Source organism: Pecten maximus, chromosome 6 (genome assembly GCF_902652985.1).
Source record: "Pecten maximus chromosome 6, xPecMax1.1, whole genome shotgun sequence".
NCBI lineage: Eukaryota > Metazoa > Mollusca > Bivalvia > Pectinida > Pectinidae > Pecten > Pecten maximus.
In genome coordinates this window covers 4,410,319-4,436,345 of record NC_047020.1, presented here as the reverse complement: position 1 = coordinate 4,436,345, position 26,027 = coordinate 4,410,319, and the positions used below count along the sequence as shown (strand labels likewise).

At 36.4% G+C, this 26,027-nt stretch overlaps 1 protein-coding gene and 1 long non-coding RNA gene across 2 annotated transcripts; both read right to left on the bottom strand.

The window, feature by feature from the left end:
• Positions 1-6,036: 6,036 nt before the first annotated feature.
• Positions 6,037-17,926, bottom strand: LOC117329958 (deleted in malignant brain tumors 1 protein-like). Its single transcript, XM_033888190.1, has 13 exons — positions 17,922-17,926; positions 16,231-16,355; positions 15,583-15,750; positions 14,668-14,752; positions 13,762-13,886; positions 13,048-13,215; positions 11,918-12,047; positions 10,881-11,002; positions 9,228-9,383; positions 8,862-8,964; positions 8,180-8,304; positions 7,679-7,831; positions 6,037-7,293 (listed from the first exon to the last, which is right to left on the bottom strand). The coding sequence occupies exons 1-13, from the start codon at positions 17,924-17,926 to the stop codon at positions 7,001-7,003; spliced, it is 1,758 nt and encodes a 585-aa protein (XP_033744081.1). The 3' UTR covers positions 6,037-7,000.
• Positions 17,927-19,458: 1,532 nt separating this feature from the next.
• LOC117328781 lies at positions 19,459-20,899 on the bottom strand. The gene is made up of 3 exons (XR_004533045.1): positions 20,589-20,899; positions 20,143-20,207; positions 19,459-19,551 (listed from the first exon to the last, which is right to left on the bottom strand). It is a non-coding gene; the product is annotated as an uncharacterized LOC117328781 (long non-coding RNA).
• Between the last annotated feature and the right edge of the window lie 5,128 nt (positions 20,900-26,027).

The following is a 26,027-nucleotide window of genomic DNA, read 5'->3' as shown; positions in this document are numbered from 1 at the left end:
AGTACCAGTATCTCTAACATACACATATACATTGTTATAGAAGTGACATGTTGTAGTACTAGTCTAACATACACATATACATTGTTATAGAAGTGATATGTTATAGTACCAGTATCTCTAACATACACATATACATTGTTATAGAAGTGATATGTTGTAGTACCAGTATCTCTAACATACACATATACATTGTTATAGAAGTGACATGTTGTAGTACTAGTCTAACATACACATATACATTGTTATAGAAGTGATATGTTATAGTACCAGTATCTCTAACATACACATATACATTGTTATAGAAGTGACATGTTGTAGTACCAGTCTAACATACACACATACATTGTTATAGAAGTGATATGTTGTAGTACCAGTATCTCTAACATACACATATACATTGTTATAGAAGTGATATGTTGTAGTACCAGTCTAACATACACACATACATTGTTATAGAAGTGATATGTTGTAGTACCAGTATCTCTAACATACACATATACATTGTAATAGAAGTGATATGTTGTAGTACCAGTATCTCTAACATACACATATACATTGTTATAGAAGTGATATGTTATAGTACCAGTATCTCTAACATACACATATACATTGTTATAGAAGTGATATGTTGTAGTACCAGTATCTCTAACATACACGCATACATTGTTATAGAAGTGATATGTTGTAGTACCAGTATCTCTAACATACACATATACATTGTAATAGAAGTGATATGTTGTAGTACCAGTATCTCTAACATACACATATACATTGTTATAGAAGTTATATGTTATAGTACCAGTCTAACATACACACATACATTGTTATAGAAGTGATATGTTGTAGTACCAGTATCTCTAACATACACATATACATTGTTATAGAAGTGATATGTTGTAGTACCAGTCTAACATACACACATACATTGTTATAGAAGTGATATGTTGTAGTACCAGTATCTCTAACATACACATATACATTGTTATAGAAGTGATATGTTGTAGTACCAGTATCTCTAACATACACATATACATTAATATTGTTATATAAGTGGTATGTTGTAGTACCAGTATATCTAACATATACGGATACATTGTTATAGAAGTGATATGTTATAGTACCAGTATCTCTAACATACACATATACATTGTTATAGAAGTGATATGTTGTAGTACCAGTCTAACATACACATATACATTGTTATAGAAGTGATATGTTGTAGTACCAGTATCTCTAACATACACATATACATTGTTATAGAAGTGATATGTTATAGTACCAGTATCTCTAACATACACATATACATTGTTATAGAAGTGATATGTTGTAGTACCAGTATCTCTAACTTACTCATTTATCTGTTAATAAGTATACCCCCAGCACACGAGAGTTCCGAAATTGCAAATTACGAATCTTTCTAAGTTAAGTTTACGATGAAAAATTACGAACGCTTTAGTAAAACAGGTAAGTCGTAACTTAAGTTTGTACTTAGGAAAATCGTAAGTTTTTTTTCTGCGTAACTTAAGATGCTTAGTAAAACTCAGCCCTGATATCTAGTATGGACACATGTTGGAGACAACATTTTATGGTATTAACGTTGTGAGCGGCTAATGAAACACTCGATGCCGACAGAACTGGATTCTCAATGAAGCCCCGCTATGCTACATACATCTACCTCACCCTTAAACATATCATGTTATTGTGTTTCCGAGAAATCACGGCTATCCGGTGCAATACCCGTTCGACGCCGCATCACTTCTAAATGATAACCATATAGCATTGCGCAGAAAAACGACTTTAATTTTAAACAAACAAAAAATCAACGATATCAAGTGAACAAACATGTGCTATTTCATAGAACATATTCCGTTACGATAATATAACGCAGGAATCGATACCGTAGTTTTTCATAATTGCATTTAAAATCGGGAAACTACCCACTAACTACGGGGAATCTCTATTGCGGTGCTCAACATTTTGTTCGTATTAACGTTGCGAGCGGCTAATTAAACACTGGATGCACCAAAGAACTGATTCCAAAACACCGACTTAATTTACAACATCTACCTCACCCTTAAACATATCATGTTATTGTGTTTCCGAGAAATCACGGCTATCCGGTGCAATACCCGTTCGATGCCGCATCACTTCTAAATGATAACCATATAGCATTGCGCAGAAAAACGACTTTAATTTTAAACAAACAAAAAATCAACGATATCAAAAAACGGATATGAAATATGAAATAAAGCCAAATTTGTGCAAAAACCATGTTATGCAAGCAATAAGATTGACAATCAATCCTGAAGTTATAAGTCTCAGAAGTCTATTTGAAACAGTAAATATATGTAAAGATCTGGATGATTTAAAAGCCATCAATTTCTTCTACATATATTCTACGGGGTCTATCTGTGGCCAGTTTTTATTAAAGCCTGTCTTTTATACTTTGTCTGATGTTGCTTCTGTTTTCAGTCTTTGACCTTTTGTGTTGATGGGTTGTAAAGAATACTACAATACTGAGTTAATGGATTCTTACCGTCATAGAAGTAAACATAGTCATAGCGATTTTCTATAAACATTTCCTGGATACTGAGAAACACCAGTCCAGTTCCAGACGTTATAAGCCATTGACAGGACGCTCGACTGTAGATAAAACAATAGTAGTTATATTATCATCAAAACCATTGTTCTGAGATAGAGAGTACCTGACTCAAGGATAAATCATGGCCGTGTGAGAACGACAGTCTTTATCTAGATATTGAATGATAATTATGAACAATTAGTGCATATCTATGACTGGTCGTGTATGATGGTCGTATTTGCTATAAAATGCAATCGATATATTTACATTATAGACGAACACTTCCATAAGATCAGTTCAGTGTCGATTCCAGGTGTGTTCGATCCTTCGCTCAACGACATGTTAAACTGGTACAAGATTTGTGAGTAAGATAGCAGAGACAAGTCATCAAAACTAATTTATCATTATTACTTGTCATTATATGCGACATCAAACGATTTGTTAAAATTTAGATATCTTATTTGATGAAATGATCAAAAATACATCAATATAGTGATGCCAAATACAATAAAGTGTTCAGAAATATGTCGGCAGTGTATCAATCAGATTGTTTAGTAACATACAGTGAAATACATTTTCAGCAATAAAACATACTATGATACGAGGGTTGATTGATACATGTATGTTGCGAGCATCGTATTGAAGGAGGTACGCAAGGATGTTCTTTTTAAGTCCTACTATTCTCTGACTTTATAAGGCAGTGTACCTAAATATCGACAAGGTCGCGCTCAAGTAAACAAGACAAGCGGCTTTTGCAAAATGGATAAAATCGGACACTAGGCGCACATTATCGCGTGCTAATCTGAACCATTTTGAGGAAGATCCTGCCATTTTTCTTCAGTGATTGATCACTATGAATGAAACATAGATCCATCATTTTACACCAGAGGCCAAACAACAATCGAAACAATGGACGGATCCTGACCTTTCCCCGTCAAAGAAGACAAAGACTGTTCCATCAGCTGGGAAGGTTATGGCCTCGGTTTTCTGGGATGCAGATGGTATTCTGCTGATAGATTATCTCCAAAATTGACAAATAATCAATGGCACATACTATGCTTCAATTTTGAGGCAGTTACGGGAAAACGTTTAAACTTAAACGCCGCGGAAAGCTCACTTAAAGTGTATTATTCAATCAGGACAATCAATACTCCTGTTCAAAAGTCTGCCATTGCCATGGCTGCAATTCACGATTGCGGCTTTAAATTGATTGAACACCAGCCTTATTCACCTGATCTCGCTCCACCAGACTTTCATCTATTTCCAAAACTGAAAACAACTATTTCAGACACACCCACTTTCAATCCGATGATGACGTCATACATGCAGTGAATGGCTTTCTGAACAGCCAGGGAAAGGAGTTATATAAAAGTGGCATTGAGACCCTTAAACACCGCTGGCAAAAGTGTATAGTGTATATATACTGAAGGGGATTATGTTGAAAAAATAATACAATATGTCCGGCAAAATTCAAATCCTTCAATGTGAGACTCACAACATATCAATCAGCCCTCGTATCGATCATTTGTAAACTTTAACAATAAGAAGTTAATACAATTTATATTAAGGCCGTTTGTTGGTTCGGATGGAAGCGCGCAAGGGGTCTTCGTGTCCTAGTCCTAGTGGAAGGAAACCGGAGTTCATGGACCCCCCCAGCAAGGCACCTTTTCATGTCTGATCGGGGGAATCGAACTCCGGCCGCCTAGGTGTAAGGCAAGTGTATTACCACAGTACCAGCCGACCAGCCGTTATTTACATGTTTTAAAATTATCAAACTTCATAGAAAATGCTGAATGTGTATTAATTGACGAGTAATACATCAGTAGAAAACCGACTAATACTTACTTGTTGTAGTTATTTGGGTAGTTTGGGGATTTGATCTGTCCGGAGTAGTCGAGATGTGCCGTCAGACTTAACGTATTAACACATTGAGCGTTCAATATATCTAGGAATAATCAATTAGACACAATCAAATATTAATGTTAATATTCAACTAAAGCGGTATGACATCAGCATTACATTTCCGCGTGGATAGTCCTCATAAGTGAAAAAGTGCTATTTATGTACCGGAATTGGCAGTTCGTATTTACTTTCTTATTTGGGTACAATATCGGAAATTTATCTATTACTTTAAACGTATTACAAATACATCTTAACCTGTTTGCCTTAACTACTCACCAAACTGTATCGGTAAAAGAAACACTAGTGACCAAACATAATTTGGCGCCATGTCGGTCACTTGATGTTTTCAGTAGAATGTCCACATACACTATTGTTGGATCGTCTACATCGCCTACCAATGATAATTGTTTTAACAACATAACGTGTTGTATGTACTATTATTCATGTTGATGTGTGAAGCCCTGTACGGTTTATATTAAGTTTATCAAATAAAACGTTGATTTAACAGTTGATAGAGAAACATTAATTCGTCTGACTAATGTTACATTCACCTTAACTTACTGTGTACATTCAATCTTACCGCTATATTGACGTCACCAGTTAATTGTCACATCTTTTACAAGGGTTTACGTATGTTTGTAGAATTCTACACTTCCAATTTCAATGTCCACACACCAATCACACACATGATTGATCCTCCAGTGATCGGATTATTCACACGTGTAAGCCTACACGGGGTCACACGTTACAATTTAACTCGACCATTTAATATACATGGAGCGTGTTTATCGACATTTGTATACCGCTTCTACAGTGTTGTGGGTACTTAGCGACGGTAAACAATGGGATAGAATATCCTGATACTCGATATCAGAGTAGGATATTAGAGTAATGGGTAGTCTATAATATAGAGCTGTGTGTTGATGTACGCTATTTTGTGTTTATTGTTGGTTTGTATTTAGTTTCTAAAGTGTATTAATTATTTATAGAGTCTGTCAACACGAGGGAAATGCTGTATTTAAATGATATCACTGAATCAGAAATATACATGAGATTCAAAATAGACCTCCGTTGCAATTCTCGGGTTCCAATGTTCTAGTTGATTATTTATTAACAAGTACAAACATAAATAACTCCTGCTAGGATATACTTATTGTTTGAGAAAAAAAATATCAATGCAATCTGTTCCATACAAGAGTTACCTGTACATTAAACAGAGAGTAATATTTGCAGGTTACAGTTATAATGTGTCATAGGGTCAAATTCTGCAGAGTGAATAACGCAGACCGTTATCACAACTACCCAGACCCCTTGTTTGAATGAACCAGTACGTGAATAGCATCTCAAGTATATATTACATATTGGTGACCATTTGAAACCAACAGCGTTACTAAGTTACGGTTTCGTTATTACGTTGGTTTCCTCGTTGTTTATGTCGTTATTGTTCCGTTGATAACACTCATTTACATTCTACAATTGTTCCTCTGAGTGCAAATCTTTTTTTCTCTGTGGACTGCTTCAGATATGTTTTTAACTTCATAAACAAAACAAAAAGAAGTCAAATCGAATAGTGATATTTCATTTATTGTGATCAAACATTAATAAATCTATTAGATATTCTAAAGGGACGGTTTTGTTTGTATGTAAACTGTATAGTTGTTATGCTATATCGACATAAACATCAGTATGAAATATAAAACATTAATGTCATAACTATCAAATGCTATAGCAATAGCCTGCTTACTTACACAATTCCCAACAACCGTTCACATCCATACACATATATTCGATGTTCACACGAGGCACTTACAGTGATTAAGAGGACAGATTTGTATAAGTACAATACCTAGCTAATGCGTTATGTCGACGACAATATAAATTCAAACATATAAAAACAATTATCAATATAAATTTTAAATACGTATGATGGCATCTAACTACAATATATAGGACGGATTGTTGTTAAGATAAACACATGACAAAGTAAACATCAAACATTAATAAATTAGCATCGCTATCAAATGTTTTCAACATACAACTCTCAGTAGCCTTCACATCCATACATTACTAATCAACGATCATCGATTGATCCGAGAAAATATCATGTTTAGCCTACTATATAGATATAGCAGTGGATAATGTGCGCTTGGCGGTAGACAATAAAATGTTATACATGTATGAAGCACAGATAGAAACACGTGTTCTGTATCTCACTTTCTCCATTTCCAGTCCTTTGTTTTAAATCTACAAAAGCGTTTTGATTACCACAACAAGTTCAATACCAAGACATTAACACTTCATTAGCTCAACAAGTTAGAAAACTAAAAACAACATATTTGCATAAATGATGAAATCTTAAACAATTACATGTGAAAAGATTCACGGAGACGTCTATTTTATAATCTTTGTTGATGGCTCGACTCGACGTGATCAATAAATTCGGCCAATCCAACTATCACGTATATGGCTTCACGGATTAACCTTTCATCTCCAGAGTATTATTTTTTTTACTCAACCTTAAGTGCGTAATCTAAGTAATTTAGGTTTCTTTGGTTTGGCAGTCGACCTCAGCAGCGGCATCCTCATGCTAGACAGTGCCGTGAGTGCGTGAGTCGTGCGGACGAATGCGGATGAGGTACTGCTCTCAGAGTCTCGCCTTCTCTTCACAGCGGCAATAGGGGCTGTCGAGCGCCATACTTGAACCATCCTTACGATCACAAATATCAATCCAGCAAGAGCCAATACACCCAATACTCCCCCAATGATCGCGCGTATCAGAAGTGTGTAATCTGTCTCCTTCTCTGGTGTTGCTGTAAGACAAGCAAAGTTCCGGTAAAAGTCTTATATATGTTGGTTCAATCATACCTTACTTATTTATTTGACATACACTACATGTAATTAAAACGATATACCATATTATATGTTTTGTTTTGTAGTAGTATGCACGCATTATATTAAAAGGGCAAAATAAACGGATCATATCAGAGTAGAAATACACCTAAAATGATAAAAACATATCTAAAACAGTTTAATACATTTTACTATGTACGTTGATTATCAAAACTACTTTTCTAAAAAACAAAAACAATTATCTTAAGTGTTATGCTGAACCCGTTAATATCATGATGTTATGATTAGGAACATCTCAAGGTAGATTGACACATCAATGTAACAAAAGTAAGCGATTTCACTTACAAGACACGAGCACGTATGACATATTGAATCCTTTGAATGTAACACTTCGGTCTGAAGTGAAGATAAGTAAGGCATAGTCCCCGACATCTTGGTAGTACGTTTTTTTCTCTTCTCCACAGAATGTCCCTAGCTGGGGATAGGATGCACAAGGCCCTGGACGTCAAAACAATACGGGGAATATATATATAACGAAAAAGTAAAAGCAAAAGAAACCAATTAGAGTTCAAATGCAATATAATATATTCTTGAAGATAGATACGATATGAAAAAAAAACAAGAAACTATTCCAATCTTTATAATCTCAATTGAACATTTGACAATTAATTTTATTCTACATTGATATCATATATTATCTTTTGAATAGCAATACCTTGTCAAAACAATATTTGTATAAAACCAAATAAAAACACCTTTTGTCATTTTTTACGATTATTTAGTTAAACATTCTTTAGCATGCACTTATAAATGTGTATTGAACTGACAATAGAATGAAATCCTGACCTTTGTAGACTGTGACCCTATCAAACACACAATGGTAACTAGCTTCAATCCTGGATTCCAATACATCTATCTTGATGATACCAGATTCTGTCACGTCGTAGATTATCCAATACATGTCCTCATTCCTGTATATGATTAGATATACATTGTTGTATATGATAACAGTAATGTACAAAACTGAAGTGCAATATTGGCTAACACTAATTCTGCGTGGTTGAACAGACTCATTAATCACCTGTACCCAGTAAAACGATATATGCATTATGAAATATTATAAAAAAACCTGTCTACTTTATCAAAAGCAACAGTGAAAATCTACATTAAACTTCTAACTCGACATAAAATCTAACTTAAAATTCATTAATTGAGGGCAAAATACAAAGGAAGAATAAAAACATCCCTGGAGACATATTGAAAAGTACAAGTACAGGTGCTTATGTCTTTTGCTTCATCTGCTCATTTTACCTACTGAGTGCATGACATCGGCTAGTACACCTTACCAATATAATGTTGATGGCGATATTATTTAATGCACATATTTTATGGTATCCGATAGTTAGGGGAGGGGTGTACTGTAAAATGGTGGGTGTGATTTTACCAAAGTGATAAAGGTTGTTTGGTTCCAGATAGTTTGTGGAGGTGATGAAATGAACAGTGACTGAAGTAATATTACCAAACTTACAAGTTGTAGGGTTGTGGATAGTTGGGTGAGGTGATGTACTGAACGGTGGAGGTCGCGTTGAGGTAGGTGATGTTAACACTGGAGTCGATACAATCAGGAAGCACTGCAAGGAAACACGTTGAACATTTTAAGTGTCCACTAAAGGACGGGTCCAAGTTTATTTGTGAAAATATATTACATAAACTATGTCACAAATAAGTTTTTATTGATCAAGCATTAGTTTTTGTCTTCCAAGTGTTTGTTAGATATTATACCAGTACGATGGAAACACAATATTAACAAGCTCATCGACAGTCCACAGTTGAGAACAATAATAAACCATATATTCTGATTTTGCTTTTAAATTATATAAGTATATTATCTTACCGTGGATTGCGGACGTGAATTCCAGTTTGAACCCCCTGTTGGAGCTGGAACCATCGCCGTAGAAAAACAAGGTTAAACTTGAGCCAGTGCTGTTGATGCTTGCCGTCTGATCCTCACCACAGAACAATCCCAGCTGCACCGCGCTTGAGGACGAACCTACATGGAAGCGGAATCATTTAGAATGTATCCATCAGTTTTACCAAATATTTTAAAACTTCTTATCGTATGCTTCATGATAATAGTTTTGCGTTTATATCAAATTAATAATTGCATCTCCGAGTAATAATGATTGACAGAGGGGTTCTTTATGCAATGTCCAACACGAATTACATATTCTAAATCATTAACACTCTGAAAAACTTTAGGCTTTTCTTTTTGCCGTTCCTATTTCGCATCCTGGAGAGAGTATACTGTTATCCCATACTGCGCAATGTTAGGACGTTGTTATAAATTTGTTTTATTTGTTGATGTTGGATAACTATCTTTGTTGGAGGTGCCATATTTTGTTTTATCTGTTGATGTTAGATATCTTTCTTTGTTGGAGGTGCCATATTTTGTTTTATTTGTTGATGTTGGATATCTATCTTTGTTGGATGTGCCATATTTTGTTTTATCTGTCGATGGTAGATACCTATCTTTGTTGGAGGTGCCATATTTTGTTTTATCTGTTGATGTTAGATATCTATCTTTGTTGGAGGTGCCATATTTTGTTTTATTTGTTGATGTTGGATATCTATCTTTATTGGAGGTGCCATATTTTGTTTTATCTGTTGATGTTAGATATCTATCTTTGTTAGAGGTGCCATATTTTGTTTTATCTGTTGATGGTAGATATCTATATTTGTTGGAGGTGCCATATTTTGTTTTATCTGTTGATGTTAGATATCTATCATTGTTAGAGGTGCCATATTTTGCTTTATATGTTGATTTTAGATATCTATCATTGTTGGAGGTGCCATATTTTGCTTTCTTTGTTGATGTTATAAATCTACAGTATCTTTGTTGGAGGTTCCATATTTTGTGGCAAGCAGTGTATTTGCTGTCGGCGGTGTAGTATCTTTAACTTATTTAAATACAAACAGGGGTTATGTATTATGTTAAGATGTCTTAAATGTTCCAGACTAAATAAAAGATATTACTTAATGTAGCAAGACAAGCGACAAAGTGCATGTATAATAGACTTAACAAAAGTAAAATGGCACGAAATACGTGGTACCTATTGTCGATAGACCAGAAAACGATTTTGTGATGCGTAGTCTAATACATCTCTGAGGATAAATACATCTTTCATGATACGAACTACAATTGTATTATATTCGGGGAAAGGATGGAAGGTCAGAAAAGAGACCGAAACAAACACCCATCAATGGAAAAGTCATATTTCGATCAATTTCATTACATTTTCTTTTGAAATGATTAATTTGAAGGAATGTAAGTATATCAGCTGTATCGAAAACTAAATCGAACATGTAATTGATAATGGAGTAAAATATTTGTATATATTCGTGCGCTTTGCAAACACAAGTTACATACCACATATTTATAGTTACAATGTCCATTAGGCTCAATGCAAATTGTTTAAATCCTATCAATTTACGATTGTATGCACGCACCTTCTTCTTGTACATAATGATTGATAAAATGTGTCATTACCGTCATAAATGGCCAAGCCATCGTTCGAGCAACCAATACTACTCTGTATGGCAGAGTCCACGAGATTCAGGAAAATCTGCTCCCCTTGTGGTGCCTCGATCACCAGGTAACAGTTGCGGAAGCTTCGTAAGAAAGAAGGTACATGTATGTTACCAAGGTGGTAAGTTGGAGGAACGCAACCGACTCTGTAGTTAATACTACCAAGGAAGTAAGTTAGAGGTACGTTACACAATCTGTAGTTAATAATACCATGGAGGTAAGTGAGGGGTTCGTTACACAATCTGTAGTTAATACTACCATGGAGGTAAGTGAGGGGTTCGTTACACAATCTGTAGTTAATACTACCATGGAGGTAAGTGAGGGGTTCGTTACACAAGCTGTAGTTAATACTACCATGGAGGTAAGTGAGGGGTTCGTTACACAATCTGTAGTTAATACTACCATGGAGGTAAGTGAGGGGTTCGTTACACAATCTGTAGTTAATACTACCATGGAGGTAAGTGGTACACAGGGACTCTATGACATTTCCCAATGGATCAGTGAATACATGTTTATCAGTAAATCTGCATCAATAGTATGGTATGATGATAATTAGTTTAATGAACAATTGCTTTAATGAATTTACTGAACACTCAAAATATCTTGGAGTTCTCTCCCTTTACATGTGATAGTGGATACCACTGCGGAATAATGCAAGTAAATATTGATTTTGATTGTAATAATATGGAAAGGACTTACATTGGCTAAGCCTGTTGTCCAATCCCTTTGACATGTATATTGAAAGTCAACATTTTGTTGAAATTGAAATTGAGGTAAGTTAGAGGTACGTAACATTCTCTGTAGTATATATAGTATATATAATACTAACGAGGAGCTCAACTGGAGGAAGGTAAGATAAGAACATAGCATGATTTCCTCGAAATTCTCGAGGTACAATCCAGCCAGAATACTTCGCTAACTAAAGAGTACGAATACGTTAAGTATTGTATTATGAAGTATGGTTCATAAACATAATAAAGAAATACACTTGTACTTACTTTCCATAGAGGTCGGGATAATTAGGTGAAGTAATTTGTTGGAGGGTGGAAGAGGCCGAAACCCGGTCAGTACTGCAAACGGAAAAGGTCGGAATAGCCGGCACCGTAGTAGTTGTAGCCACTGTCCGTCCTGTCAACGATAACAGCATTAACGGGTAACAATCTTCAATTATTTAACACATTAAGTCAACCTTACACATGTTACTTCATGTATGCTGCTCCATCCCCTAAACAAAACAAAGCTGATTTCACGTATGGAATATATACAGTAGTTTTAAACGACAATACAAAAAGTAAGAATATCTAAAGGTACACGAAGTTGAAATGATTCACGTCTTTCTATATATGTAGTTTTTTCGTGGGCTAAATTGATTATCCATCTCTATCATTATGATGGCGTTATAGATAAAGATTGGATTACGTCCAAGTTACCTCTCTTGAAGTTGGATGTTTTATCAATATATCTTGGACACGCTGTGCGTCCATTTATAGGTAAGAAATGATGACTTTTGAACAGTTCATGTTATACAAATGTATTCTTCTTTCACATTGAAATTAAAAAAAAAAAATAGATGAATTTAAAGTTCTTAGGAATATACAAAAATAGGAATAAAAAGAGAGCTCTATTTCAGAGATATGATTCCGTGATCACATTGTAGGTTTGCACGCCAGGTCATTTCTCCTTTCTGTGTTTTGACTTAACGATCCGTGCTGAGGAAATGCTTATTGTAACAAATATTAACATAAGAAGTTGCTATCAGTTTTCTATTCTAATGCATTATTTTGTTTTTGTTTACATATTTGCAATTTCTATCGGATTTATATCTTTGTAATATATCACACACCGGGACAAGTTTATCCGTCACATAAAAATGTAAAATAACAACATTTATTATTTTATGACTTTGTAATTCAAATAATTTGCGTTGATTAAAAAATCTTTCTTTGAAATGACAACTTAGTTTTTTTGCTCTGTTTTATTTAGCCGTTAAATCAAAATTAATCCTGTTTCTAGCCTTACGTATGGTCCTCACGTATGAAAACCAAGAGGAATAAGAGTAACGTTAAGACCATGTGATATCTTATATATAATTGGTACTATAACGAGTAATCACCACACAACAGCCTACCTCTGTAAGTGGAGTTGTAAGATACGACGAATCCAGTTCTAGACGACAGGCTGTACTGTTTACTGAGCTTTAGGAACATTTTATCTGCTGATGATATGACAATCACGCTGACAAAGTTCACTTTGTCGGAGCACACCTGTGCTAGCTCTGTGTCAGTGTCAGCAACCCCTGTGTTAAACAGCAATCAATTGTTTCAACACTATTGTTATAATTAAAAGGAAACTAGAAGGTTATATCGAATTCACATACATAAGATAAGTGTATAAAGACTTGATATTTCTAGTGTGCCAGTAAATATATGTTATATATCAATACATATTCACATATTACAGTATATCATATATGGTTTCTGAGAGGGTATGGCACAAAATGACATATACAACAGTGACATATGACATCATCACCTACTAATTTATCATCATACCACATGGTCGTAAAAGGCCAATGACATTGGCATTATTCATCGGTGACATTACACTTAAAAGCAGTCAATGTAAAAGACGCAGGGTCAACACTTTAATACATTATCGTGTCTTCATTGCTGACACACCATACTGGTGATATAACATTATTCTGATTAAATGATCTGATATATTGTCAGATTATCAGTAATATGACGTGTTTATATTCCATATTAAATGAATAAGCTGGCAGATTTCCGGTGGTGTAGCATCATGATGGGCATGTTATTTCCTTGTATTTACGTATACTCACCATCGTAGATATAGAGGATATCGGTGAAGCAGACTTCCCCAGAAACCATGTTGGAATATAAGACCTCCAGAATAATGTCATCAGTGGTCGATACGGCTGTTATTAGCCAGGAACAGTCTTCAGTACTAAAGCACAGATATAATTTATAAATCAGTAATCCTTATTAACAATTGAATGTGCATATCCCAAATCAAGAAAAACTAAGGCAATAGTTATAATGAAAAATCGATTTGTTACTGTGAATGAGAAAAAAGCTTCCGACAAAATACGAATTAAACCCAAATTCATTTACGAGAAGCTGTCATACTAAGAAACAGAGAATTTACCGCGGCTTCAGTATTTTGTTCTATCACAAAATATAAAAGTTGATCATCACGGCAAAACAAATTCTGATTTTATTTTGGACACCGATCTATAAAAATATAATGTTATGCATACACATCCCAAATAGGGTAAATGAGGTTCTGTCCCTTTAAAATTAATAACTTGAATGATTTGTGAACTCATGTTATCACACAGTGCTACCCTGTAGGTAGGTCGTACGAATTGTACCTACTTCTCCTATTGCATGATTCATAAGAGGCAATTGTAACGTTATATTCTTTCTTGACACTGACAAAGTTTTCACGTCTTTAGTAGAGCGTTAGTGCCCTGCGCGGTAGCTTTTGGTTCTATTCCCTGTTCATAGTGCTCCTGCTTAACATGCAGTTATCATTTTGGGAGTAGGACGACTAGTTCGTCTGTAGTCAGTATAATGTAGGTGAGTTCTTCTGCTGGCGACCTTCGGCAATACACTGCAGTGTATCATAATATACATGGATATACACCTTCACAAACCACTATAACTGTTGATGGACCGTTAAACAGTGCAAAATATAACCTACAATGTTTAGAATTCATACTCACACGTCTGGCAGCACAGGAAATCCCGGGGAATACAGGTATTGTATCGTAGTTGTCGCGTTTAGAGGCATGGCTGTTGGACAGACGCCTGAAATGAAACATAATTAGTTAGAGGTCATATACGGTTACATCCGTATGCTATTTATTTCATTATTTCATCTGTACATAATCTATACAATATACATTATATACAATAAAAGTATATAGTACATGATAAATCATAACAAATAATTAATTAAAAACGAGTTGAATATTGAATGAATTAATAAACAAAGGATAAGTTTTGGCTTGGCATTAACGCTATAGGGACCAACCAACCAATTGTTTTCCCATAGACTTTAGTGTTAACGTTTAGGAGTATTTCATTCATATTCTTGAATTCAATATGACAATTATGGTTTATAACAAACGTTTAGGGTCTGATATAACACCTAATCAAAAAAAAAGTTGGGTCCTTCAGCTCAAATTTTCTCCAGGGTAGCCATTTTTAAAATGGATGAATTTCGCACTAAAAATTCTCAAAAATCTTAAATGTTTACCTGTTGATTATTATTACCTGAACTTTTGGGAAAAAATAACTCGGACTTACGAAATTTATATCAACATTTCTTATTGATAGTTACCTATCAGGCTACATATCTATTTTCTCGCTTCATAACATACTGGCCAATCAGTGGCTGCCAGACATTTTATCCTTGGCTCAATTTTCTATACACAGAGGGCTGTTTCAAAAATCTATTTTTTTCAATTGGTTGGTTGTTCCCTATAGTCCTGTTTGATAGTCTTACTATATTAGAATTTAGATTTAATATGGAAAGACTAAAGCTTCTTGTAACAATCCTTAAAACTGAAATACACAATGTATACCACTTCGCTGCATAATATCATTATTTGTAATTTTTATTCTGTTTCACATACTGCTAGTAGTTTTCGGGTAGCGGAAGTATCGAAGTGTGGCACCCTGGAGCTGGACACTGGAGTCTGACCGGAACCATAACGTTGCATACTGGCCAGTAGACTTGTATAACTGAATGGACCTATGTGATACTGTACCGCACACGGCCTTTAACAAACTGGATTGTTTTCCTGCAAATATAAATACGATATCACACTTAATATAAATTAGAGCTACATGCATAAACGTGTGTGTTGCAATACAGTTATTATATCGCATTATTATTTTATGAGCAGTAGATAGACATAATGTATGTGTATCTAGAATTGTGAAATATATATATACAGTAATTTCATATCTTATTTTCAATAACTATATTTTATCAGGACATATTCTAAAAATAGTTTATCATTAATTTCGAAATGAGTGTCCCTTAAGGACTCATGAGTTCCCACAAGGACCCATTGCCTCAAGTGACTACAACATTGACGCTAAAGGCATTAGGAGTGGTCATTGATTTATGTGTAATTAACTAAAGCTGCTGTTTCCTAATGAAACAATACAGTATTATAAACAAGATAATCCTTTACCAAGAGTTAACATATCTGCTTGGTAGATTTATTTCATTAAGGGTGTATAATACGTTCTCTTGTAAAACAAGAAACACGTACCATCGAAGACGAAAAGCCCGTCATACGAACAACCTGGGGCGAACTCAATGGAATGAGCCGTTATATCTATAAACACCAGATGATCGGCATCTCCAGCATCTAGCCACCACTTACAGCTTCGAGACCTGCCAAGGAATATTAATTCATTCATAAACTGAGTTTTATGATGGAATATAGCTTAAAGTATTCGGGAAGTAAAATTCCCATTCTAAATGATACATCGGATCTATGTTTGCAAACTATACTTTTTATAAGTGTATTTTGCAAATTTTGTTATCCATGTACGCGTTGCATGTGTTTCTTAACACATTTGTTTCATGTATATGCTGTATGAGTTTGATTTTTGAGTTTTGTGTAGGAGTTAGAGTGCATTTGTATAATAATGTAAAAAGCGATCCCAAATCATGTATTGGTATTCCTTAAACAGACTATGTTACAATGTAGCTGGATGCCATGGCTAAACCCCTAGACGTATTTGTAACTAATGGTATGTGCCTGTATCAGTTTATTATTGTAAACAAAAAGATTTTTTTTTTTTTTTATATTTCTTTTATTTTTGTTTAAACATTTTGCATGATAACCATCAAACAGGTTACATGTCACTAGTACAATTATATAATTACTCGACTGGAAAAGATAGGGAAGAGAGGGGGATATTAGGGTGAGAGGTGGTCAGACTTTCGGTTTATATATAAAAAATATTAAATTTAACGTTTTTGATCAGGCAAGTTCAACAAGTTTTAACCATTTTTTCCATTCATTATTTAAAACATCGATGCACTAGTTCACCTTTTCCCTGAGCAATGTACTTTTGGACTTTGTAATAATCTGTTATCAAATTTACCAATGCCATAACATTTAATGATTTATGAGCGCACCTGGTTTGGTACAGATATTGTTTAAAAATTAAAATAATGTCATTATCAACTTTATTATAAATGCCTATATGTTCAAATAATCCAAAAATCATAGCTTGTTTATTAATTGCAAAAGGAATAGTAATGATCTCTAAAAGTGATTCAAAATTGAACAAAAATTGTTGAACTTCATTACATTCCCATACAATATGGGTGATTGTCTCCCTGTCACCATTACAGAATGTACAGTTAGGATTATTTGTTAGGCCAATCTTGTAAATAAAAGCATTAGTGGTTAATATGTAATGGTTTTTTCTAAACTGTAGCCATTGTAGTTTTGTATTTTTTGTTATTCTAAATAGGAGAGAGTATATCTGCCATTAATCAAGGAGGTAATTTGTCATCTTTCTTCAATATCAAGCGAGGCTGTCGCCAAGGCGACCCGATCGCCCCATATTTATTTATAATGTGTGTAGAGATTCTGGCAATACGAATCCAAAATAACAAAGATATAAATGGTATAAATGTTAATAACTGCCCAATTTTAAACTCTCAATATGCAGATGATACTTCACTTATACTAGATGGAACCGAGAAATCAATGAAGAAATCAATTGAGGAATTAGATTTTTTTGCAAAAAATTCAGGTCTAAAAGTCAATACAGGTAAAACACAAGTTGTTTGGATAGGCAGCAAAAAATACAGTAATGACATTTTTCTACCAGAGTTGAATTTTAAATGGGGAGTAGATAGATTTACCCTTCTTGGGATTGAATGTAGATTTACATAAAATAAGAAAAAGATTATTGGTAGAATTATATAATGTCAACTTACAACATTTGTCTGAACTCACAGATTCCTTTACACTCTACATTAACATTGATTTATCATATCAAATTTAAGACGGCCTAAGTGAATTATCAATTAGACAGTAAAAACTGGACATTTTGACATAACATATTCGTTTCGTATTTTAGTCATTTTGCTGAATTCAGAATAACATGGAATTCGTATATATATTCCTATTCTGGTTTCCCATCACTAGGCTGTAGGGAAACCTTGAGAACTTTAATATCCTTTAGAAGATTGTACCACTGAGCAATGTTGAATCAGTATTAAGAAAACACACAAATAAAATCTTTTTCAAATTAAATATAGATATACATAATAAAGACGTTATATATGCTTGCCGAATATTGAATATATAGCAGTCATGTAACACCTTTAGGGGAAAAATGAGTAGAAACTGGTTCATTTAGAATTTTCAAGAAGACAAAGGGTAGAATGGGGATTTTATGGTCTGCAGCTCTTCAGATACTGATGTACTTACGGAGGGTAGGATGAAGGGTAGTTTGGTGATACTAAGGGTCTGCAGCTCTTCAGATACTGATGTACTTACGGAGGGTAGGATGAAGGGTAGTTTGGTGATATTAGGGTCTGTAGCTCTTCAGATACTGATGTACTTACGGAGGGTAGGATGAGGGGTAGTTTGGTGATGTTAGGGTCTGTAGCTCTTCAGATACTGATGTACTTACGGAGGGTAGGATGAAGGGTAGTTTGGTGATATTAGGGTCTGCAGCTCTTCAGATACTGATGTACTTACGGAGGGTAGGAGGAAGGGTAGTTTGGTGATATTAGGGTCTGTAGCTCTTCAGATACTGATGTACTTACGGAGGGTAGGATGAAGGGTAATTTGTGAAGGGTAGTTTGGTGATGTACTTACGGAGGGTAGGATGAGGGGTAGTTTGGTGATGTAAGGGTCTGCAGCTTTTCAGATACTGATGTACTTACGGAGGGTAGGATGAGGGGTAGTTTGGTGATGTTAGGGTCTGCAGCTTTTCAGATACTGATGTACTTACGGAGGGTATGATGAAGGGTAGTTTGGTGATGTTAGGGTCTGCAGCTTTTCAGATACTGATGTACTTACGGAGGGTAGGATGAAGGGTAGTTTGGTGATACTAGGGTCTGGAGCTCTTCAGATACTGATGTACTTACGGAGGGTAGGATGAAGGGTAGTTTGGTGATGTAAGGGTCTGCAGCTCTTCAGATACTGATATACTTACGGAGGGTAGGATGAAGGGTAGTTTGGTGATGTACTTACGGAGGGTAGGATGAAGGGTAGTTTGGTGATACTAGGGTCTGCAGCTCTTCAGATACTGATGTACTTACGGAGGGTAGGATGAAGGGTAGTTTGGTGATGTTAGGGTCTGTAGCTCTTCAGATACTGATGTACTTACGGAGGGTAGGATGAAGGGTAGTTTGGTGATATTAGGGTCTGTAGCTCTTCAGATACTGATGTACTTACGGAGGGTAGGATGAAGGGTAATTTGGTGATATTAGGGTCTGTAGCTCTTCAGATACTGATGTACTTACGGAGGGTAGGATGAAGGGTAGTTTGGTGATGTTAGGGTCTGTAGCTCCTCCGTTGCTGGTAGTGTTAAAGGCGATGATTGGCAGGTTTGGGCTACCAAAGAAAGCATAGTTTAATGTTAATTCAAATTCAACGCAGAACTTTTTGTCTTGCCAGGGGAAATTCGTATGTGTAGGCGATTCATAGATATATACATTCGTGTTTAATACGTATATGGTGATATCATTGCCCGGTACATTTAATATTTATGCCGTTTGTAGATCCAGAAAGTGTATATAGGTAATGATTATTTGGATATTTCCTCCAACGTGTATGGCAGCCATAGTAAGTTTGTATCATTATATTTGCCGACACATAAACGGATATTGCCAGTGATTAAAGATTGTGACAAAATCTTCAATTTATAAACATATTTTTAATTGACAACATTAAAACGTACCATGTACATCTATACCTTAAATGGCACGTGAAATAAATTTTATTTTTAAATTACAGTCAAACGTATAATTATCATGTTCATGTCATTTAAAAATATTTCGATATATGGTTTGCTGATGGTAACAAATAACGTAAACACTATTTAAAAATACAATTGACAGGTACAATCGGTTTTAAGAGATAACAGCAAAGTATTCTTACATATTTGTCACATTTCAAATTAATGAACAGAAACAATAACCGTACCTGTTACCAGTGTTACAGTCGAGAGGACCGCTATCCCCGTCAGCAGTCTACTCCATTTGGCCATCCTGTTTGGATACAAATATCACCCAGTAACAGGTAGTGTTTACGGTGTCAGAAAGGTTAACTGGCAGGACATCAATGGAGGCTAATAGCATCCCACAATAACACTCAGCCATGTATATTGACACCAATAGACACAACTGTAGGCTTGATAAATGTTTCTTTATACTTTGGATCCGTAAGCTTTTCAATAGCTACTAGTAAATGGTACTCAAGGTTATAAACTAAATATAGCGCATATCAATTTCATAAATGGTAACCACAACAGTGCTCTGGACACATTCACCGAATTGATATAATATAAGATTCTTTTTCACATAGATATTTAATTTAACATTTTATTTTACTATGTAGATTGTTTTACAGTGACACACATTAAACCTTACCTTAATGGGAGGCCTCAGAAGTCCCTTTTCCTTCAGCTCCTTATTGATTTTACGACAACACAGTTATGTTTACGTAGACGTTGTCACATATCTCCAACTAATTACACCTCTGACCTATTTTGAACAACTACACGTCACGTGCACATAACCGGCTGTGATTGTCCATTGATAACGAAGTAAATGGTCAGGTATGTTCCGTCAATTATAGGTAGTCTGCCAATCTACCACTGCTCACACAAAAACACTGAATGACATTCGTTTGAAACACGCAGCTACCTTTTTGTGCTGTATAATAGGCCTGCAGACCGTGAACGGGACAGTGGCATGCCTTCAGAAATAAATCATTATACATAGTTTGTTATAGTCGACTTCCCTTATGAGTATGAACATGTATATATCGAAGTATTCTGACGTTCTTCCCACCTGACTCTATAGACGTCCCCAAAGATATCGTATTGATTACGACATATTCTGGTCAATCGTTATCATGAAGTTTCGCCGAAACAAGTCTTTGGATAGTAATCTGGGGAAGGGACGAGTTTACTCCAGTGTTTACTCCATACACTACCCCCGTCTCCAGTGTTTACTCCATACACTACCCCTGTCTCCAGTATTTACTCCATACACTACCCCTGTCTCCAGTGTTTACTCCATACACTACCCCTGTCTCCAGTGTTTACTCCATACACTACCCCTGTCTCCAGTGTTTACTCCATACACTACCCCTGTCTCCAGTGTTTACTCCATACACTACCCCTGTCTCCAGTATTTACTCCATACACTACCCCTGTCTCCAGTATTTACTCCATACACTACCCCTGTCTCCAGTGTTTACTCCATACACTACCCCTGTCTCCAGTGTTTACTCCATACACTACCCCCGTCTCCAATGTTTACTCCATACACTATCCCCGTCTCCAATGTTTACTCCATACACTACCCCTGTCTCCAATGTTTACTCCATACACTACCCCTGTCTCCAGTGTTTACTCCATACACTACCCCTGTCTCCAATGTTTACTCCATACACTACCCCCGTCTCCAATGTTTACTCCATACACTACCCCTGTCTCCAATGTTTACTCCATACACTACCCCTGTCTCCAGTGTTTACTCCATACACTACCCCTGTCTCCAGTGTTTACTCCATACACTACCCCCGTCTCCAGTGTTTACTCCATACACTACCCCTGTCTCCAGTGTTTACTCCATACACTACCCCCGTCCCCAGTGTTAACTCCATACACTACCCCTGTCTCCAGTGTTTACTCCATACACTACCATTGTCTCCAGTGTTTACTCCATACACTACCATTGTCTCCAGTGTTTACTCCATACACTACCCCTGTCTCCAGTGTTTACTCCATACACTACCCCCGTCTCCAGTGTTTACTCCATACACTACCCCCGTCTCCAGTGTTTACTCCATACACTACCCCTGTCTCCAGTGTTTACTCCATACACTACCCCCGTCCCCAGTGTTTACTCCATACACTACCCCTGTCTCCAGTGTTTACTCCATACACTACCCCCGTCTCCAGTGTTTACTCCATACACTACCCCCGTCTCCAGTGTTTACTCCATACACTACCCCTGTCTCCAGTGTTTACTCCATACACTACCCCTGTCTCCAGTGTTTACTCCATACACTACCCCTGTCTCCAGTGTTTACTCCATACACTACCCCCGTCTCCAGTGTTTACTCCATACACTACCCCCGTCCCCAGTGTTTACTCCATACACTACCCTGTCTCCAGTGTTAACTCCATACACTACCCCTGTCTCCAATGTTTACTCCATACACTACCCCTGTCTCCAATGTTTACTCCATACACTACCCCTGTCTCCAGTGTTTACTCCATACACTACCCCTGTCTCCAGTGTTTACTCCATACACTACCCCTGTCTCCAGTGTTTACTCCATACACTACCCCTGTCTCCAATGTTTACTCCATACACTACCCCCGTCTCCAGTGTTTACTCCATACACTAGCCCTGTCTCCAGTGTTTACTCCATACACTACCCCTGTCTCCAGTATTTACTCCACACACTACCCCTGTCTCCAGTGTTTACTCCATACACTACCCCCGTCTCCAATATTTACTCCATACACTACCCCTGTCTCCAGTGTTAACTCCATACGTTGCCCCTGTCTCCAGTGTTTACTCCATACACTACCCCTGTCTCCAGTGTTTACTCCATACACTACCCCTGTCTCCAGTGTTTACTCCATACACTACCCCCGTCTCCAGTGTTTACTCCATACACTACCCCTGTCTCCAGTGTTTACTCCATACACTACCCCCGTCCCCAGTGTTAACTCCATACACTACCCCTGTCTCCAGTGTTTACTCCATACACTACCATTGTCTCCAGTGTTTACTCCATACACTACCATTGTCTCCAGTGTTTACTCCATACACTACCCCTGTCTCCAGTGTTTACTCCATACACTACCCCCGTCTCCAGTGTTTACTCCATACACTACCCCCGTCTCCAGTGTTTACTCCATACACTACCCCTGTCTCCAGTGTTTACTCCATACACTACCCCCGTCCCCAGTGTTTACTCCATACACTACCCCTGTCTCCAGTGTTTACTCCATACACTACCCCCGTCTCCAGTGTTTACTCCATACACTACCCCTGTCTCCAGTGTTTACTCCATACACTACCCCTGTCTCCAGTGTTTACTCCATACACTACCCCTGTCTCCAGTGTTTACTCCATACACTACCCCTGTCTCCAGTGTTTACTCCATACACTACCCCCGTCTCCAGTGTTTACTCCATACACTACCCCCGTCCCCAGTGTTTACTCCATACACTACCCCTGTCTCCAGTGTTAACTCCATACACTACCCCTGTCTCCAATGTTTACTCCATACACTACCCCTGTCTCCAATGTTTACTCCATACACTACCCCTGTCTCCAGTGTTTACTCCATACACTACCCCTGTCTCCAGTGTTTACTCCATACACTACCCCTGTCTCCAGTGTTTACTCCATACACTACCCCTGTCTCCAATGTTTACTCCATACACTACCCCCGTCTCCAGTGTTTACTCCATACACTAGCCCTGTCTCCAGTGTTTACTCCATACACTACCCCTGTCTCCAGTATTTACTCCACACACTACCCCTGTCTCCAGTGTTTACTCCATACACTACCCCTGTCTCCAATATTTACTCCATACACTACCCCTGTCTCCAGTGTTAACTCCATACGTTGCCCCTGTCTCCAGTGTTTACTCCATACACTACCCCTGTCTCCAGTGTTAACTCCATACACTACCCCTGTCTCCAATGTTTACTCCATACACTAGCCTGTCTCCAGTGTTTACTCCATAAACTACCATTGTCCCAAGTTCTTATCAGTGTGGAGAAACTTCCTCCTCCTTATAATCAATATTTTGATAAAGATACTATTCTACATTTATTGTATTTGTGATATTTACATTGATTTTACTAGACGGACAGTGATATAATCAATCTATGACTTTCATTATATGAAAATAATTATTCTAGACAAACGCTCTTTTTATTTATAACCCATTGATAATTACAATTCCGCCGTCAACATATGGTTACAGAGCGACATCTAGTACATACATCAGGTAAAACTAGCCTTAGTACTACAAGTCATCATGTCATTAACCAGCATTTTATTAGGTGATTTTGCTACATCGACATCATGATATCTGAAAATATTCAATTATCTCACGTGATATGAAGTGAGATGTGTTTGATGGTTTGTAAATATGCGTATTGGTTCCGTAGTCACGCTTACTCACAGTTGAGAGCGCTACTTTATTGGGATTTGACCTAGATTTGTATGACACCTATTCTCTCCCAGAGAACCCGGTGCTATTCTTATTTCCGAGTCTCCATGGACATTTTGTTTATATTTAACCTTGTTTAATCGATTTTGTATTTTGGTACGGCTTTCGTTATTGTGTCTGTTTTCTTTGTTGTAACGTCTAGCCCTCAAATAAAGAATTTCATTGTACGTATGTCAGTTAGCATTGTATCAATATTCAGTGTCAGTCCATTGCCGTGTTACTATTAAAGAATACTAAAACATAGATATTGTCATATTTGTAAGTCTCACTGGTTGTTGTACGTCATCACAAGGTGTGTAAGTTTCACTGGTTGTTGTACGTCATCACAAGGTGTGTAAGTCTCACTGGTTGTTGTACGTCATCACAAGGTGTGTAAGTCTCACTGGTTGTTGTACGTCATCACAAGGTGTGTAAGTCTCACTGGTTGTTGTACGTCATCACAAGGTGTGTAAGTTTCACTGGTTGTTGTACGTCATCACAAGGTGTGTAAGTTTCACTGTGAGAGATTTTTCTTGTAAGAGAGACACGATTACGCGACATTGTAGTTGTCACTGCCATCATTGTCACCTCTTCATTTACGCAAAATACGACTGAAATATATCTTTATAAGATGTTACTCTGAAATATTATCGACGTCATCGACTTTCAACGATTTAGTTAGAGGTAAGATATATGAAAATGCCAGGGAAGCAGTCGATATTTGCGTTAATGATATTTTACGGAGTATCTTTCTACACTAGTATATCCTACATTCCATCCAATGTATTGTACACTATTCGACATGGTGACAATCTAACAGACACCACTGACTATTGTTTTTCATCTAGATTCTCCCACCTTTGATCATGGCATCACTTACGAGTCCCAGAAGGACATAACACTTTATCATTCTGTGTATACTGTATATGTTGCTTAATTGGTTGGAAGTCTGCGACACACTACTGTGCATTTGTTTAATTCTTTTGAATTATATTCCTTCCCAGTCCTTTCCACTCTTCAAAAAACAATTTGTTACTGTTGAAAAGTTTTCCGTTTACTGGTATTTAGTAATTAGTAATTAGTGTATAACGCATGCTCCAAAATATCTTCTAAACAGGAGAACAAAAATGTGTTATCAGAAAACATTGTTATCGATTTCGACCAAACTAAGTATTGTTCCAAAGAAAATTGCTGCTATAGTATTTAATCCAAAGTTATAAGATGTTAAATGTATCATTTTGTTATGTAGACTATCACATTTACTTTACCTATTTTATATGATATCATATATTGTATATAATTATTGATAAAATTAAACATTTTCTATTTTCGTTATACGATACAGTGTACTTTGTATGTTTTATGTAGTACCGTAATCATCATATACGATATGTAATAAAACCTATACTATTTTATATGATAAGCTTGCAAATGAGATGTATCAAATATTGACATTATCACGAAACGGCTGACCCCTACCTGACTCGACCCCAATTGATAGCCATTAGGTATTTTATGTTCTACCCGGACACTATTACAGACCTCGATAGCTGACTTATGACCATAGTCATTACTATAGTTGGTACCTTGCCGTACATACCGGGGATCTGTGGTATTT